Source organism: Pipistrellus hanaki, assembly GCF_964339955.1.
Source record: "Pipistrellus hanaki genome assembly, chromosome: X".
NCBI lineage: Eukaryota > Metazoa > Chordata > Mammalia > Chiroptera > Vespertilionidae > Pipistrellus > Pipistrellus hanaki.
The window spans coordinates 71,964,329-71,982,548 of NC_140524.1; the positions used below are offsets into that span (position 1 = coordinate 71,964,329).

Here is an 18,220-nt window from a genome sequence, read left to right on the forward strand (position 1 = left end):
GAACCCATTGGGGACTAGCAAGAGATGAGCCTGTAGATAGCAGCAGAATAGCCATAGGGCCTCCAAGCTAAGGAGCCTCTCAACATCGGATAGCCACTGAAGGGTCTTAATTGAGGAAATGAGTGTTAAATTTGTGTTTCTGAGAGCTCTCTGTCAGATGCTGGGTAAGGTAGTTTGGAGGGTGGTGAGACAGACTGAGAGGCTGTTGCAATGTTCCAGAGAATGTGCAAAAGGTTGTGGCAGCAGGGAAGAGATTGGAGAATAAGCTTAAGAAATGTTTGGTGAATCCTAATAAAATGTTCATTGTTTATTGTAAAATGATGAGAGGCAGGGGAGAAGATTTGTTTAGAAGGCAGAATCCTGTGCTCGCTTCGGCAGCACATATACTAGAAGGCAGAATCCATTGGACATGGAGACCAGTTCCTGAAGGTAAGAACACAGAAGACCTCTTCTCCATTGTCCCCTCTCTGCCTAGGTAACAATGCTGTGCCCACTGTCTCCCACCTATTCCATGTTCCTTTTCCTGGCCTTAGTGTTTCTGGGCTTGGGAGATTTGGCAGAGTAAGCAGAGGCGATCACCTTCCGGATTACTCAGAACCAACACACTGCGCATAAACCAGGGGTGCATTTATTTCTGTCCAATGGTGGCAGCGTAGCTTGGCCGTGGCATCTCTTGGACAGTGTTCCCTTGTGAGGCCGTTTGTCTCTGGGAAGCTGACTTGGAGAACATGCACCCAGAACAAAGGGAACTGGGTGTTCTTGGATTTTATTTAGAGGGTGGCAAAGCATGCCATCATGCAGAGAGTACCAGAAAGACCTGAGTTCAGAGCCCAACCCTGCCATCATCCTAAGATGTGAAACCTCTTTGAGCTTGTTTCTTCAGCTCTAACATGGCAATGACGATTCTCTGCAATAAAACTTGTGAAAACTAAGAGATCATGAAGGGAAAGCTCCAGACTCATGCTACATATGCCATTTCTGTTGCTTGTTTTCCATTGTCTCAAATGAGCACTGCCTTCGACAAAATCCACCTCACTAGATACTGAAATATTAGTGTCCTCTAGAAACTGTAGCTTTTTTTGCTTAAACACTACTAGATAAACATAGACTGTTCTTTGGGGTCCTTTTTAAAAAACCAGTTGCTCAAAACTTCATTATCTCATGCCAGACACATTACAACAACATGAAGGGGGACAGAAAGTTCTTTAGCCACTGACTGGGCTTAGGAGACACATCTATCAGCAATATGCCTGCATCCATTTGCCATAATGGGTGCTTACTTTTGCATGTGGCTGTTCTCATCCACAGTGTACTGATTTTTCCTGGTTTCAGTTTCCAAATGTGACCTTTTTCTACCCTTGTCCCTAGAGTCTGGGGCCCAGAGCTTCCCATGCATTGATTGCCTCTGAATGGGATCAATTAGATCTCTGTTTTGTTGCTTCAAGCTCCTCGTTCAGAGTAAGCTCTGCTGGGATCTCCAATGGAAAAGAAACTGCAACCTTTGGTTGTGGAGCAGAGTGGGCAGGACAGTGAGTCTGTGTCAAGGTTTGTGAACCTCTGTCCTGGGAAGAGAGCTGCCAGCTTCCCTTCCTGCTTTCCTTGTTTAAGAAATGCATGGAAGAATCAGTCTGAGGAGATAATTAATAGAAAATATAACTGGGCCCTGGCTGGCTTGGCTCAGTGGCTAGAGCGTTGGACTGTGGACTGGAGGGTCCCGGGTTCGATTCCAGTCAAGGACACATGCACAGGTTGCAGGCTCAATCCCCAGGTTGCAGGAGGCAGCCGGTCAATTATATTCTCTCATCATTGATGTTTCTCTCTCTCTCTCCCTCTCCCTTCCTCTCTGAAATCAATAAAAATATAAAATAAAATAAAATAAAAAGAAAATACAACTGGCAGCCATTCCTGGCTCTGATTCATTGTACATACTTCTGCAGTCATTACCATGGTTTCAAGGCTGAAGTTTTCTCCTCTCTGCCCCCTGCCTGATCTTATGTTCACTCTGCTCCACAGACTCCTCCACAGTCGGCCTACCAGACTGGTTCAGACTTAACCCTATATAGAAACTTTTTTTGTTGTTGTTGTTGTTTGTTTTACAAATAATGTTTATTGCCCTTTTTCTTGGGGGGAAAAACCATGTCAGTTGACATAAACATAATATAAACAGAAAAAAATGAAAAATAGTCACCAACTGATATTCCAGAACTAACACTTAAGATTTTATTATTGTACATTTCCCTCCCCATTTTTATGATGAATACTACATAGTTTAGCTGAAACTAAAAGCATGATTTTGTATCTGTCTTTGAAGTGCTTTTAACCCTGAACCCCCAGCAGAAGTGTATCTATCCTTCACTCCTTTGAGCTATGGGCCTTTAGGCACTGCTTTGGGCAAATTCAGCCACTCGCACAGGCTTGCTTATTGCTGTTGTTGCTGTTATCTGCTAAAATACATAGAGCTCTCACAATTGTTTCATATACTAAGCATTCGCGTGGCACATCAACCATTGAACACTGGGTTCTTCACTGGGATCTGAACTCTGCTTCATTCCCACTCCAAGACTGCCATAATCAGTGGTTGCAGGAAAGGCTGTTTCCTATGAAAACTCAGAAGTAAAGGTGCTTCGGGGCTCCAAATGAGCTGATGAACATGTCGTTATCAAAGCTCATTCCACATCTCCCAGCTAGACTTAGCAAGTCAATAAATGGGGCCTGTGGTATCCTCCTAAGAAGTGGGGGAGCAATGACCCCTTCTATGCTGAGTGTGCTCCCCAATCTGAAACAAGGTGTGCCCAAGATATGCTGTGTCCAGAAATCACAGCAGCACAGCATGAGAAGGTTGCTTATTATGTATGAGTTGGAGGTGGGCATGATCTCAGAAATACCTGACCCACAGGTCTAAGCATAAAGCATCTCAAGTCCAACAAGGCTGTCTCAAAAAACTGAACTCTGAGCTAGAACTCTAGGTTCTAGCTGGCAGTGGAAGCTGGCACAGCTATCTTGCAGAATGGAGGAAAAGCTCTAACCGTATATATGGGAGTTGTGGGAAGGGGAGACAGTGTTTGGGCACAAATTCAAAACTCATTTATCTTGAGCTCTATGAACTAGTGATTGTTTTATGTGTTTTACAAATATGAACTTATTTAATTCTCTTAACACCCACTAAATGTGTACTATTATCATGAACTCCATTTTACAGATGATGAAACTGAGCCAGAGAAGTGCGGTAACTTCAAGGTCACAGAGCTAGTAGCCAGATGGTGCAGCAGGGATTTAAAGCAAGAATCAAGGCTTTTAACTATTATATTATGCTGCACCATTATAGTAATTTTGGAAAATATACAACTACCTGTGCTAGCACCACTGGTCACATTTTACTGGGTAGCCTTCCTGTCCTTTAATGCATATATTATATGGTACACTATATACTTTTTCCCTTAGATTGACTTTTATATTTTAAACATTCTGCTCAAGAAACACACCTTCAACAAAGCACAAGACATTACATCAACAGTTCCAAATTCATTTTACAGACTTTATGCAATAAAAAGCCAAAAGCAGATGAACCTAAGACTTGTCTAGCAATCAATGATTTAATAGTTGAAATTCATTAATTTGATTTGCTCACATGACTAAGGATTTTTTATTTATTTAAATAAGGAAACACTATATACTTTAAAAAGAGAAATATTCTATAGCTTGGTCTGTATTCTTAAGGCCAATTCCTATGTCTGTATTGTAAATGGCAAATATCCTTTACTGTGGTTGAAACATTATTTATTTAAGCAATGTGCTACTGATGGACAATGAGACTGCTTTCAATATTTCTCCATGACAGAGTTCTGCAGGAGGCAGAGAGGGTGATAGCCTTTTTTGAAAACTACCTTGTGAACCCAATCAGCTACAGCTGCAAAATAAAATTTAAAACCTCAAGGGAGACAGGACTTGTGTAAACTAGAGAGCAGGAGGAGGGAGCAGCCACGGAGGCTCTTCCTGCTTTCCTTCTGTCTGGAGGAGGCCACAAGGGATTGGTTACACCCGGCGCCTAGGGACTACAGAGGCCCAAGGCTTCTACTACGCACGCGTGGCGAGGGGGGGGGGGGAGGGGAAGAATGGAGGGGGCGGGGAAGTTGGGGAGCTGGCACAAACAAGGGCGTGAGAAAGAAGGAACTTACAGAGCAGAGGCGGGGCTTCCTGCCTAGCTTTACCTGTGACCTCCGGCCCCGCCAGCCCAAGCTTCTTATTGGTCAATCATCTTCAGCCCCATTGGTTCGAGAGCCAAAGGACTGTGTCTGCCCCAAGATATGCCTGCTCCCGGAGCCGCAGTAAAAACGGTCAGTTGTGATGCCGCTTACAGGCATTTGTATAGGACAGGCCCGAAGGACCTGAAGGGGCTTTGTGGGGCAACCAGTACAGTTGAGAGTTCAATCAACATCAAGCTTCCTAGATGCCTCCCAAAGGAAAAGGCGGTTCTGGAAAGGGTGGAAAAGGTAGAGCGGACAAAGCAACCAGGGAGAATACGGTTAAATGGGAAGCGAGGGGAAGGAGCTGACCAGAGACCCCCGGGGCCCGAGATGGGTGGTCAGTGACTGGCCTCGAGGTGATGAGGGACAATCAGTGTGGACTTCTCAGGAAAGCTTTAATTTAAAAATCATGGAAATTAGATGGTAGGTAGAAGAGGACAAAGGACTAAGAGAAAGTTTTGTTTGGGGAAAACTTGGAAATGAGGCCGATGTGAAGGATCTAGTTGAATTAGAGGCAAAGGTACGGAGGAATGAGATTTAAGAAAGAAAAAAAATTGGATCCAGGAAAGAGGAGCAGTTGAGCTTTGAAGAGGAGAAAAGACACCTGATGCTTGAGGTCACAAGAAAAGCGATGTGGGAGGGGGGGTTTGTAAAAATTGGAGCCAAAGAGGGGGAAGGGGCCGAGTTTGTAAGAGATCATACTTAATGCCTCAATTTATTAGTAAAATGGAATGTAAGGGTAAGTTTTAAGCCTGAGGGGCAAGGACTGAGTAGGGATCTTTAGAGGTAAAAGTTTGGAATGGCCACAGAAGGTGATGGGAGAGGGAATAAAATACTAATAAAAGGGATTCCCTGAAGGCCGAAAGCTTAAGATTGAAGGCTATGAATTTGTAGAGGACACATTCTACACAGTCATGATTTACCTAGTACCGAGCAACAGGCACAACATACGATTGAAAAGAGGTGTAGCTTTGAGCCGAGGTTGAGGTTTTGTTGGACAATGATAATAGAAGGCTAGCAACACAAGAGGATTAAGGGTGCTAGTGGGAAGATATCAAGTTCAGATCGTGGTATCCAGAGTGGGAAGGGAAGAAATCTGATAGTGCAGAGGAACATAGCTGGATAAAGGAACTGGAAGTGGGAGTGGTTTCTGTGAAGACGAAGAGTCAGTGTTGTGGGAATGAGACATGAGAAAGCCAGAATTGGAAGTTGTAGCCAGAGACTGAACTACTAGTTCTGAGAGGCACAGTTTCATCCTGTGCTTCTGGGAACAGGTGGCCTGGAGTGGAAGACATGAGCGTTCGGGGGGGGAGATCCAGAAGTGTGAGGTTAGGTTTTTGGGTGATTCCTCAGTGTAGATGGTGAGATCATCTAAGATAATGGCAGGAATGAGAGTGGAAAGGAAGCCTGAAGCTACTGCCAAAGTCCTCAGTCAATCAAAGGGAGGGAAATGGCAGTCAGAAGATGACAGCATCCAATGGGAGAGAGGATGGAGTAACTGGAAGGCATCATTGCTCAGCAGTGAATATACAGCAAACCCAGTTAAGAGTTTGCTGTAATAAAACTCCTTTAACAATAATATGTTCTTAGGCATTTAGTGGTCAGAACAGTATTTGGGGTTCTCAGTTTAGTTGAAATTTTTTGAACAGCTGTTATGTGCGAGGCACTCTGCTAGGCACTGGAGAAATGAGTAAGATGGAATCTCCTGATTAAAACATTTCAAGGGCTTCCTGTTACTTCTAGGATAAATTCCAAGTTTCTTAATTGGGCCTAAAGGCCCTCATGCTCTAATCCTCAGCCACTTCCCCTGGGCTCATCTCACAGCATTCCCATCTCAGATTGGGCTTTATCCATAGTTTCCAAAATACTATGCAGTTTTTCACTTTGGAGTATCCCCTTTGTTCTTTCTTTACCTCGTCAGTGCCTATAGATCCAGGAAACCTCTCCTGAGTGACTAAAATGTCCTGCTGTGCTTCCCTGTCCATAGATCATAGATCATCCTCAGAAATTATCTGTTTACATATCTGAGGGCAAATGAGCTCCCTGAAAGAACGTACTGTGGCTTGTTCATCTTTGTATTCCCAGTGCCTGGACTTAGTAGTTACTTAGGAAATGTTTATTTAACTGAACATTTAATCCAGCAATAGTTCTCAGGAACATGAGGCTCTAGCGTAAGTATACTGCCATCGTCATAGAAGTTGACATTGTAGTAAAATGATATACTAGTGAAATGTAAGTTTCTGCCAGTGGTTGTTAATCTGAATACCGATAACTTTTCTTAGGAAGCTATCAAGTAGACAATATAGTAGACTCTGGGAATTTGGACATAAATGAATTATTTAAGCCAAATATGGGTAGTGGGAAATATTATCTTTAAAATATATTCTTGGATATTTTACATATTGGAGTTATGAGCACTCAAATACATAGTTGCAGTGCTTATTGAAAATCTTACAAGAGCACAGGGGTTTGTAAGGCTAGAAGGCAGGATTTAAAACCAGGCTTCCGGCACTCTTATTCAACCATTAACATCCTCACCTTGTATCTATTTTTCAGTGAAGGGTTTACATAGGGCACACATTTCCTATTTTAAGAGAGGTGAGTCAAATGAATTTAGCTTGATGTAGTTAAAGTATCTGGCAGAGTTCCCTTTTGAAGTTTGGTGCTATGACAGAAGCATCAACTCCTGATGTGTTGGACCTTTCTGTAAATATCAAGGTGCAGTTTAAATGAGTACCTATTATCTCTTCTCTAAAGGAGGAGCAGCATCTGGGAGTGATAGTTCTGACAAGAAGTCTCAGGGTCCCAAAGGTGGTGGCAATGCAGTAAAGGTGAGTTACTGGTTCCTTCCCCCCCCCCATGTTAAATATGAATAATATATGTACATGTGTTATTTTGGTGCACGTAAAATGAAAAGAGAGTTTACTTAATTCATTCTAAGAGAGTAGCCTTAGATAAGCCACTGATATAAAAGCAAGATAACACAAAATTGGAAACTAGTATAGACCAATCTCACTTATGAAAAGTAATTCCTTTTAAATATTTTTCAAATGCTTTCTCAGACATCCAGAATTTCTTCATACTTTAGTATTGTTTCTTAAATGTATTGTTAGATCTTACCAGTAAGTGAATGAATGAATTTTTAGGATAAAATATCTTATAAAACCAAAAGCTTAGGTAAATAGGCAGAGGCACAGGTTTCACTAGATAGCTACCCTGCTGATGAGCTAAAAGCCAGGACTCTGACCATGAAAATGGAGGTGGGAGACAATCGCAAATAATTACTTGAAGAGCTTGACCAAATTTCAGACGAGTGTCTGCCCTGGTAAAATAATAATCTGCAAACAAAACTATACTACTTAGTACTGTTTAACAGGCCATTTTCCATGTTTCAGTCAGGATCCCATACTTTGAGTCATTCATTCAATAAGGATTTAGTCACTTCTGGCCTATGCCAAGCAGTGCACTAAGTTCTGGGTATTAAAAAACAAACAGCTCAGCTGGTGTGGCTCAGTTGATTGTGTCATCTCATACACCAGGAGGTCACAGGTTCGATTCTTGGTCAGGGCATACGCTCGAGTTGTGGGCTCAATCCACAGTAGGGGGCATGCAGGAGGCAGCCCATCAATATTTCTCATTGATATTTCTCTCTCCCTCCCCCTTTCTCTGAAATCTTTAAAAAATTTTTTAAAAAAACAGATAAGAGATTGTTTCTGACCCGGTTTGGCTCAGTGGATAGAGCTTCGGCCTGCGGACTGAAAGGTCCCAGGTTCGATCCCAGTGAAGGGCATGTACCTTGGTTGCAGGCACGTCCCCAGTAGGAGGTGTGCAGGAGGCAGCTGATCGATGTTTCTTAACAATGTTTCCAACTCTATCTATCTCCTTTCTTCTCTGTAAAAAATCAATAAAATATATTTAAAAAGAGAAGAGAGAGAGATACTGTTTCTGTTATCCCCGTCTAGTTGGGAGCAGTTAGGCAAAGAATTAAATTTTATCACTATATGATTAGTGAAATTATATCATATAAATCCAACCATATACATGCAACCAGAGAGAGAGAGAGAGCAGGGGACAGGGAGAAATAATATAAATAGTGAGGGCCATTCTTCCCACTTTTCTAGAGGGGATAAGATTGGAGACATGAATCTGCTTTTCTGTAGTTGATCTCCATTTTCGCATGGACTTCCAACTCATGAAGTGGCATTTGGTATCCAAAGGTATGTTTTTTATAAAACATGGCCTTCTAAATACAAACCAGCTACTTCAATCAGGTGGTCAGCTGAAGAAGTGGCCATTGTTATAAAACGGGTGGGGAGACAAGTAATGTTGGGCTTAAGGAGGGCTGGCATATTGGTCTCCAGTATGCCATTTTCTGATGGGCACCTGGGCTATTTCCAGATCTTAGCTACTGTAAGTTGTGCTGCTATGAACATAGGGGTGCATACATTCTTTCTGATTGCTATTTCAGGTTTCTTAGGATATATTCCTGCAAGTGGGATCCCTGTGTCAAATGGCAATTCATATTTAAGTGTTTGAGGAAACTCCATACTGTTTTCAATAATGGCTGCACCAGTCTGCATTCCCACTAGCAGTGCACGAGGGTTCCCCTTTCTCCACATCCTCACCAGCACTTGTTATTTCTTGATGATAGCCATTCTGGAAGGTGTGAGATGCATCTCTCTAATGATCAGTGACTTTGAGTATTTTTTCATGTCTCTTGGCCATCTGCATGTCTGCTTTGGAAAAGTGTCTATGTAGGTCCTTTGCCCATTTTTATTAAAAAAATTTTTTTATTCTTTAAAGTATTACATGTAGTAGTACATATATATCCTTTTTTTCCCTTTTGACTTTCCCCCAGCCACATGCCCTCATCCCACCCCCTGTGTCTTGTGTCCATTTGTTATGCTTATATGCATGCATACATGTCCTTCGGTTGATCTATTTCCCCTCCTCCCCAACACTCCCCAGCCTTCCCGCTGTAATTTGACCATATGTTTGGTGCTTTATTGCCTCTGTATCTATCTTTTTGTTCATCAGGTTATAATGTTCTTTATTTTCCATAAACGAGTGAGATCATGTGGCATTTTTCTTTCATTGCCTGGCTTAGTTCACTTTTTAACTGTGTTGTTTGTTTTCCTTTTGTTAAGATGTATGAGGTCCTTATGTATTTTGGATATTAACCCTTTATCAGATGTATCATTGCCAAATATATTGTACCATACAGTGGACTCTCTTTTTGTTTTATTAATGGATTCTTTTGCTGTGAAGAAGCTTTTTATTTTGATGTAGTCCCATTTATTTCTTTTCTCCTTAGTTTCCTTTGTCCTAGGACCGTGGTTGACAAACTGTGGCTCGCAAGCCACATGTGGCTCTTTGGCCCCTTGAGTGTGACTCTTCCACAAAATACCACGGCCTGGGAGAGTCTATTTTGAAGATGCATTAGAAGAAGTTTAAGTTTAAAAAATTTGTCTCAAAAGAAATTTCAATCATTGTACCATTGATATTTGGCTCTGAGTTTGCTGACCACTGCCCTAGGAGATGTATCCATAAGCATATTGTCTGAGATTTTGCTTCCTATGCTTTCTTCTAGGATTTTTATGGTTTTCTGACTTACAAGTCTTTTATCCATTTTTGAGTTTATTTTTATGCATGGTATAAGTTGGTGGTCTAGTTTCATTTTTTTGCAGGGACTCAGTAATTTTTAAATATTGTTATAATTTTCACAAGAAACAGACGGTGAGTCCAGAACTCATTGGCTTTCCAGCCCCCTATCAACAAAATTATCTTCACCTGCATCGCTCTTCCACTCTCTCCTTCCCTTTTTTCCTTTGAGGCCACTTGTTTTTCAGATAGTACTCTGAATGCCAAACCTTGCTCTTTCATTTATCTCCACCCACTCTCTTTGCTCTGTCTTAAACCTTTCCCTCTTCCCCTCTATTCTGAAAAGTACACTCAGTGATCTTTAAAATATATACATGTCTGTGATCCTTTTCCTCTGACCAGAGCCCTTTCTCCTTTTGTAACTCAGTTGAGGGAGAACTCTATATGCATCACCTTCCCATTTCCCATTACCGTCCTCCGTCAGCCTGCTGCATGCTGGCTTCTGCACATTACCAATCTTCCAAAACTACTTTTGCTAAGGTCACCGATCACTCACTGCTAAACTGATTGTGCTTCTTACCTGAATACTCTGCAGCATTTAACATGTTGACCATTTTTTCTTTGAAACTTTCTCATACCTTGGTTCCTGTCAACACATCTTCCTCTCCCACCCACCTGGACCTTCCTTTTTATTGTGCTTGTTGAGCTTCTTCTTTTTTTTTTTTTTAAATCAATCTTTATTGTTCATATTATTACAAAGGTTCCTCGTTTCTTCCCCCCTCCACCAGGTTCCCACCCCACCCTCCGCCCCCTCCCCATCCCCGATTGTCCTCATCCATAGATGCAGTTTATGTTCAGTCTCTTCCTCCCTCCCTTTCCCCGATAGTAAATCCCTTTTCAGATAGTAAATCAGTTACTTAGCATTTTCTCATATCAATAATACCTCCACATGCCCAATGATACATTTCACACAAAAGACATTTCCAAATAGGTCAACCAGCCTCATCCAGGCCCCACCCAAGGCACTCACAGATCAACACCCCAGCCCTATACTAACTCAACACATCCAGATCTAAGCCTTCATCACTTGATTCAGCAGACGCTCAAGTTTCCACAAAAGTTTCCAGCCATGTCTGAGAGTCAGCCGTGGGGCAGGGGCAGGCGAGGAGCGAGCTGTTCCGGACCTAGCTGCTCCGGGCCTGGCCTCTGTTGCTCTGGTTTGTTCCACAACCAGCTGCTCCAGGTCTGGTCACTGCCGCTCCCGACCTAGTTGCTCTGGACTTGGCTGCTGCTGCTCCGGGCCTGGCCGCACCCGACCCGGCTGCTCTTGGCCCGGCTGCTCCGGGCCCGGCCGCTCTGAGCCTCGTCGCTCCCAGCCTGGCAGCTGCTGCTACGGGCCTGGCCGCACCCGACCCGGCTGTTCCGAGCCTGGCCGCTCCCAGCCTGGCAGCTGCTGCTCCGGGCCTTGGCCGCACCAGACCCGGCTGCTCCGGGCCTGGCCGCTCCCAGCTTGGTAGCTGCTGCTCCGGGCCTGGCCGCACCAGACCTGGCTGCTCCGGGCCTGGCCGCTCCCAGCCTGACAGCTGCTGCTCTGGTCCTGGCCGCACCCGACCCGGCTGCTCCGGGCCTGGCCGCTCCCAGCCTGGCAGCTGCTGCTCCGGGCATGGCCACACCAGATCCGGCTGCTCCGGGCCTGGCTGCTACCAGCCTGGCAACCGCAGCTTCAGGCCTGGCCGCATCAGACCCGGCTGCTTCGGGCCTGGCTGCTCCCAGCCTGGCAGCTGCTGCTCCGGGCCTGGCCGCACCAGACCCGGCTGCTCTGGGCCTGGCCGCTCCCAGCCTGGCAGCTGCTGCTCCGGGCCTGGCCGCTCCCAGCCTGGCAGCCGCTGCTCCGGGCCTGGCTGCACCAGACCTGGCTGCTCCGGGCCTGGCCACTCCCAGCCTGGCAGCTGCTGCTCCGGGCCTGGCCGCACCCGACCCGGCTGCTCTGGGCCCGGCTGCCCCGGGCCCGGCCGCTCCGAGTCTGGCCGCTCCCAGCCTGGATGCTCCGGGCTTGGCTACTGCTGTTCTGGGCCTGGCTTCTCCGGGCCCGGCCACTCGGGTCTGGGTGTTCCTGGACTGGCCACCCTGGGCTTGGCTGCCTCCGCCTCAGGCCTGGCTGTCACTGCCCCATGTCTGGCTGCTCCAGTGCTGGCTGTTGTTGCTCTGGTTCTGGCTGCTGCTGCTCTGGGGCCTGGCCGTTGCTGCTCCGGGCCCGGTTGCCACTGGCCTGTGCCTGGGCACTCTAGGCCTGGCCGCCGCTGTTCCAACATTCTGTCCTTTTTTTTTTTTTTTTTTTTTTTTTAAATGCATATATGTTGCAATGTTGGCTGGTGAGTTGAGTTCTGACTTAGTCTTTGATTTTTCAAGATCATTTGTATTCTTTCTTAAGTAATTTTACTATCTTTTGCTCTCACTTGATTTCTTCACATTGAGAACTTCTTTGATTTCTTCCTCCTTGTCCTGGGAGCTCAGCAGGTTGGCCTGTTGCACCCCTTTGTTCTCCACCGGCTCCCACGCTGCTCCAGCCTGTTGCCGGGGTCGGCGCCGCCCAGGACGCAGCCCAAGGCCTTGGCTCCGTTGCCCGAGCTCAGAGGTCAAAGGCTCAGGGGCACCCCCCCCCCCCCGGGGGGGCCCCGTCGCCCGGCTCCCTGCCAGCGCCAGGCTGGGCGGTGTCTGGCAGGGGCTCCTGCTCCCTGTCGCATTCCTCCAGTCTGGAGCTTTTTTTCTCTTTCCCGCTAGGGGAGTCTAGGATCAGAGTCAACAGACTGTCCTCTGCGCGCAGTGCGCGTGACTCTGGGGGCTCCGCTTTTCGCCACTCCCCTGGGATTCCACCTCACAGCCCCGTCTCCCCCTGCTCAAGCCTGGGTCCCCAGGGTCTGGTCCAGGACTGGGTTCAGAGCAGTCGAAACTGGGGCCCAACACAGCCGGGGCTCCCGTTTCCTTCCCTCCAGGGCAATCCTGCATCAGAGTCAACATTCCTTCCCTTGCAAGCAATGTGCGGGACTCCGGAGGCTCGGCCTTTCGCCGCTCTCCCAGGACTCCACCTCACAGCCCCGTCTCCCTCTACTTGAGCCTGGGTCCCCAGGGATTGGCCCAGAACTGGGGTTCAGAGCAGTCCGGACTGAGGCTCAGCGCCACCGGAGGCCCTGTTCCTTCCGGCTAGGGTAATCCAGCATCAGAGTCAACATTCAGTCCTCTGCGCGCACTGTGCGCGCGACTCCGGGGGCCCTGCTTTTCGCTGCTCGCCTGGGATTCCGCCTCACAGCCCCGTCTCCCCTTGCCGGAGCCTGGGTCCCCAGGGTCTGGCCCATAACTTGGGGCTCAGCGCTGCCGGTTCGGGGGTTCAGCCCAGGCTGGGGGTTTTATTTCCTTCCTGCTAGGGAACGCCGGACAGCACCCAGCCCTCTTCTCCTCTCCGGCTGTGACCTCTCTGCGCGCGTGCCTGCGAGCGCGCAGCATGTCTCCGTACCTTAGGCTTTTTTTCAGCTCCTCTGATTTTCCTTCTGGTTTTCTCTTTCCTTCTTGTTGTAGAATTTTCAGTCAGTCGACTACCTGTAGCTCTGGGCGATGTCCACTCTACATTTTAGTTGTATTCCATTGAAATTGTTGTGTGCTGCTGCGGTTAGGTGTCTACCCGAGCAGCCATCTTGGATTCTCCTGAGCTTCTTTTTTTGCTTATTGCTTAAATATTGATATTCTCCAAGGATGTATTTAGCCTTTTCTCCTTCTCATCCCATTCTACTTATCCTCCCTGGGTAACAGCATCACCTTCTGTAGCATCAGCTACTCCCTCCATGCTGATTGCTCCAAAATTCTCTCTATAGCTTCTCACTCTTCTGCGATGCTAGTTTTATATAGTTGCCAGTTGGTCAATCATACTTGCAAACCCCACAGGTGCTCATTATGTCTAATCTGTCAAACTGTCCAAATCAGAATATGTATATCTATACTAATAAAAGTGTAATATTCGAATTAGACCGGGAGACCTTCTAGATGTCCTTCTGGACAAAGCCATGGTGGCAGGGCCAAGGCAGAGGCGATTAGAGGTGATCAGGCCAAGAGGGGAGGGCAGTTGGGGGCAAGCAGGCCAGCAAGGGGTGCAGTTGGGGGTGATTAGGCTGGTGGGGGGGCAGTTGGGGGCAAACAGGCTCATGGGTAGGGCAGTTAGGGGTGAGAAGGCTGGCAGGCAGAGTGGTTAGGAGTGAGCAGGCAGGTAGGCAGGTGAATGGTTAGGGGTGAGCAGGCAGGCAGGCAGGTGAGTAGTTAGGAGCCAGCAGTCCCGGATTGCGAGGGATGTCCCTCATGAGGTTCCAGATTGGAGAGGGTGCAGGCCGGGCTTAGGGACAACCCCCCCCATGCGTGAATTTTGTATACCTGGCCATAAGTTCAAATATATTGGGTCGGCAACTAAGTAATTGCGGATTTTTTAAAAATTTTTTCATGGAACTAAATAACTTTATTCTGTAATGTATTGTCCATTTTGATCAATGACCTTTTGCCATCTTTCAGGCAGCATCATAATCCCACGTTCAAAAAACTTCTGGTTTTTATTAGCAAAAAACTGAATCAGGTACGATTTGACATCATCATCATTATTGAAATTTTTACCATTCAAGGAGTTTTGTAAAGATCGAAACAAAAAGTAATCAGATGGTGCAAGGTCAGGACTATATGGTGGATGTGGCAAAACATCCCAACCAAGCTCCATTAATTTTTGCCGAGTGACCAAAGATGTGTGTGGCCTTGCATTGTCATGATGGAATACAACACCTTTTCGATTTGTCAATTCGGGCCGCTTTTCTTCAACTGCATTGTTTAATTTCGTTAGTTGTTCAATGTAGACATCAGAATTGATCGTTCGGTTGGGTGGTAAGAGTTCAAAGTAGACAATTCCTTTGTAATCCCACCAAACTGATAACAAAACCTTCTTTTGATGAATATCAGCTTTTGATGTTGTTTGAGTTGGTTCACCTGGCCTGCTCCACGATCTTTTCCGCTTGATATTGTTGTAAACAACCCATTTTTCATCGCCAGTTATCAGTCGTTTTAAAAATGGATCATTTTCATTACGTTTCTTTAGCAAATCGCAGCTGCTAATGCATTGCGTTAACTGTAATTCTTTCAGTTCGTGAGGAACCCATGTATCGAGTTTTTGAACATAGCCAAGTTGTTTTAAGTGATTTTCAATGCATGTATGTGATACATGAAGCTTCTCTGCAATCTCACGTGTTGTACTGTGACAGTCCGAATTGATTATTGCTTTGATTAGGGCGTCATCAACTTCAACTGGACGACCAGAGCGTTTTTCATCTTTGAGTGAAAAATCACCAGAACGAAATTTGGCAAACCAATTTTGACACTGCCGTTCTTTTAAGGCTTCGTCACCATAAACAGCACATAACTTTTTATGAGCTTGTGATGCGTTTTTCCCTTTGCGGAAATAAAAAAGCAAAATATGACGAAAATGTTCCTTTTGATTTTCCATTTTTCAACGAATGCCAAACGAAAACTACAAAACAGATCAAAAAACTTTTTTTACTGATTAACAGCTGAATAGCCAACTATCAAATAACAAAATTTGTTTTACATTTGTACTCCGTCTGCAAACCTAAAAATTCAACTGAAGCCATATATGTGTGAAACCCGCAATTACTTAGCTGCCGACCCAATAAAATGGCAAGCGGTATCCCCATTCTGTGATCATGAATGTTGTGTGCACCTTCCCAGTAATTGAACCAGAAGATTGCTTTGGAAATGTGGAAGCAGAAAAGGTGCAGGGGGTGGGTGGGCAGTCTAGAAGCTGTTTTAGCCAGATTGAGTGAGGTCTAATGAACAGTCCTAGTATCCAGATCACTTATTCCTGTCTCTCCTAGACATTGCTAGACATATTCTATAGAAGTTTGCCACTCTGAGCCCTGCTTTTTGACACATTCTTTCCTTTGCTGTGTTCCTATGTCCTGTGCAGCTCCTCTAGTCATGAAGGTATTCCTGTGGGTCTAGAATCCTCTCATCCCCAATTTTAGTAGTCGAACCATGAGGTCAACCTTGGTTTGCTTGTGTCTAAATTTATAAGGCAGACACCTTTAGCCCCACCCCAGTGTATCACCTACAATATGAAGCAAATAACAGATTCTCCTTGAATAGGAAATGAGAAATCCTGTAAAACATATCTTGACAGAATAATTTTTAAGGATATATTAAAAAAAAAACAACCAATATGGCTTTAGATGCCCAGTGCATAAATTCATACATGGGTGGGGTCCTGGGGGGTGGGGCCCTCCAGGTGGGCAGTGGGATGCTCTTGCCAGCTTGGGATCTAGATCTGTCCCACTGACTTTTCCACCATTGTTGGGAGCCACCTGGAGGCCACTTTCATATCCTTTCTTCCTTGCGGACTTTCTAGGGAGGGAAAGTGGCCATGGTGCCCAAGGGCAACTTCCAGAAGGCCAGTGGCGCCGTCAGGATCATGTAGATGGCACTGGTCCATTGGTGCCTGGGGGAGTGAGTGGCTGCGGCTGAGCTGGGGGTGCCAGGGTGGGTTGGTTAGCTGAGTGGTGCTCCCACTGTGGGACCACCAAGGGACAGCTCCTACATTGAGCTTCTGCCCCCTGGTGGTCAGTGCATATCATAGCAATTGGTCATTCAGTTGTTCTGATCATTCAGTTGTAATGGTTGCTTAGGATTTTATATATATATCAAATTTGATTTACTTCTATGAGGTTGAGTATTCTTAACCAGTTAACTGATATGCATCCAAAGACACTTTTATCTCACATCTATAGATGCTTATGGCATACAAAGGGTTAATAGTCAACATAAGATACTTATTCAAAGTGTTGAATTGTGGGGAGGCTTTATATAATACATTGGGCCTCTTTTGGTAAAAAGTATTTCTTAGTGGTGCCCTGGCTGGTGTGGCTCAGTTGATTGGGGCCTTGTCCCATACACTGAAGATTTCAGGTTCAGTTCCCAGTCAGGGCACATACCCAGGTGTGGTTCAATCCTTGGTCAAGGCATGTGTAGGAGGAAGCTGGTCGATGTCTCTCTCTCTCTCTCTCTCTCTCTCTCTCTCTCTCTCTCTCTCTCTCTCTCCTCCTCCTCCTCCTCCTCCTCCTCCTCCCTCCTTCCCTCCCTCCCTTACTCTCTCTAAAATTAATAAAAGTATTTCCTAGTGGGGGTTTTTCAAATCATCCCCACTCTGATGAAATAATAGCATTTATTGAATGCTAGCTACAGAATCTCAATCTTCACAAACCTATGAGGACACATAAGTACTGTTATTATCTCAGTGCACAAATGAGGAAAACAGAGGTTTAAAGACATGCCTAAGGCCTCACAGCAGAGTTGGGATTTGACTCCAGGACCCCAAATCTCAACCATTATCGTGTTTCTTCTTCCTGTTACCATTGAGGTACCTGGTAAAGATAGGAGCTTCCCATAGCCAGGTGCCTGTTTTCCATGTAAATTGGGTTCCAAAGATACTATCCTGTTATGCAAAATGGGTTTCTGGTCATTGCCCCAAGTGGGCAGACTTCTAGAATTTCCCATTGCCATGAGCTAATGTGATTTTTCACTAGTGTGGGTAATCCAGACATGACTGCTGTACTGTGAACAAATGAATGGTTTGCATCTCCAAGTATTATGTGAATATACTTTTTTCCTTGTAGGTCAGACACATTTTGTGTGAAAAACATGGAAAAATCATGGAAGCCTTGGAAAAGTTAAAGTCTGGAATGAGATTCAATGAAGTGGCCACACAATATAGTGAAGATAAAGCCAGGCAAGGGGTATGGCGCTATTACCATTTACAATGATCTTTCCCCCAGCAGTAGGGGTTATTGCTATGTTATGCTATTAATTTTAGGATGTCCTGGTTTAAAGATTTTAAAACAGAAATGTCCAACTTGTGGACAGATGAATATAGGTCACCTATATCTAAATCTTGGCATGACCAAACTTATACTGACAAATACCCAGCAGCATTGTGAGTGCTTGTATGTTCAGTGCAGGCTGGACCTCGTCCATCCATTTGTACTTGTCTAGCCTACTTCTTTACAGTCCATATGAATAATTCAGAAACCTTAGCATTCAAGCTACAGTAGAACTGTTCTCTCTTCAGAGCCTCTTGGCATCACATATCTTTTGGGTTTTTCAGGGCGACTTGGGTTGGATGACCAGAGGTTCCATGGTGGGACCATTTCAAGAAGCAGCATTTGCATTGCCTGTGAGTGGGCTGGACAAGCCTGTTTACACAGACCCTCCAGTTAAGACAAAATTTGGATACCATATTATTATGGTTGAAGGCAGAAAATAAAATTGTATGGAACACTGAA

General features: G+C 45.3%; 1 protein-coding gene across 2 annotated transcripts; it reads left to right on the forward strand.

Annotated features, from left to right (window-relative positions):
• Nucleotides 1-4,296: 4,296 nt before the first annotated feature.
• PIN4 (peptidylprolyl cis/trans isomerase, NIMA-interacting 4) lies at nucleotides 4,297-18,220 on the forward strand. 2 transcript variants are annotated; one of them, XM_084869781.1, is made up of 4 exons: nucleotides 4,297-4,334; nucleotides 7,002-7,075; nucleotides 17,555-17,674; nucleotides 18,043-18,220. In XM_084869781.1, the coding sequence occupies exons 3-4, from the start codon at nucleotides 17,591-17,593 to the stop codon at nucleotides 18,199-18,201; spliced, it is 243 nt and encodes an 80-aa protein (XP_084725907.1). In that variant the 5' UTR covers nucleotides 4,297-4,334; nucleotides 7,002-7,075; nucleotides 17,555-17,590; the 3' UTR covers nucleotides 18,202-18,220. The 2 variants fall into 2 exon arrangements, with proteins under 2 accessions (XP_084725907.1, XP_084725906.1); XM_084869780.1 differs by having other exon boundaries at nucleotides 4,316-4,490.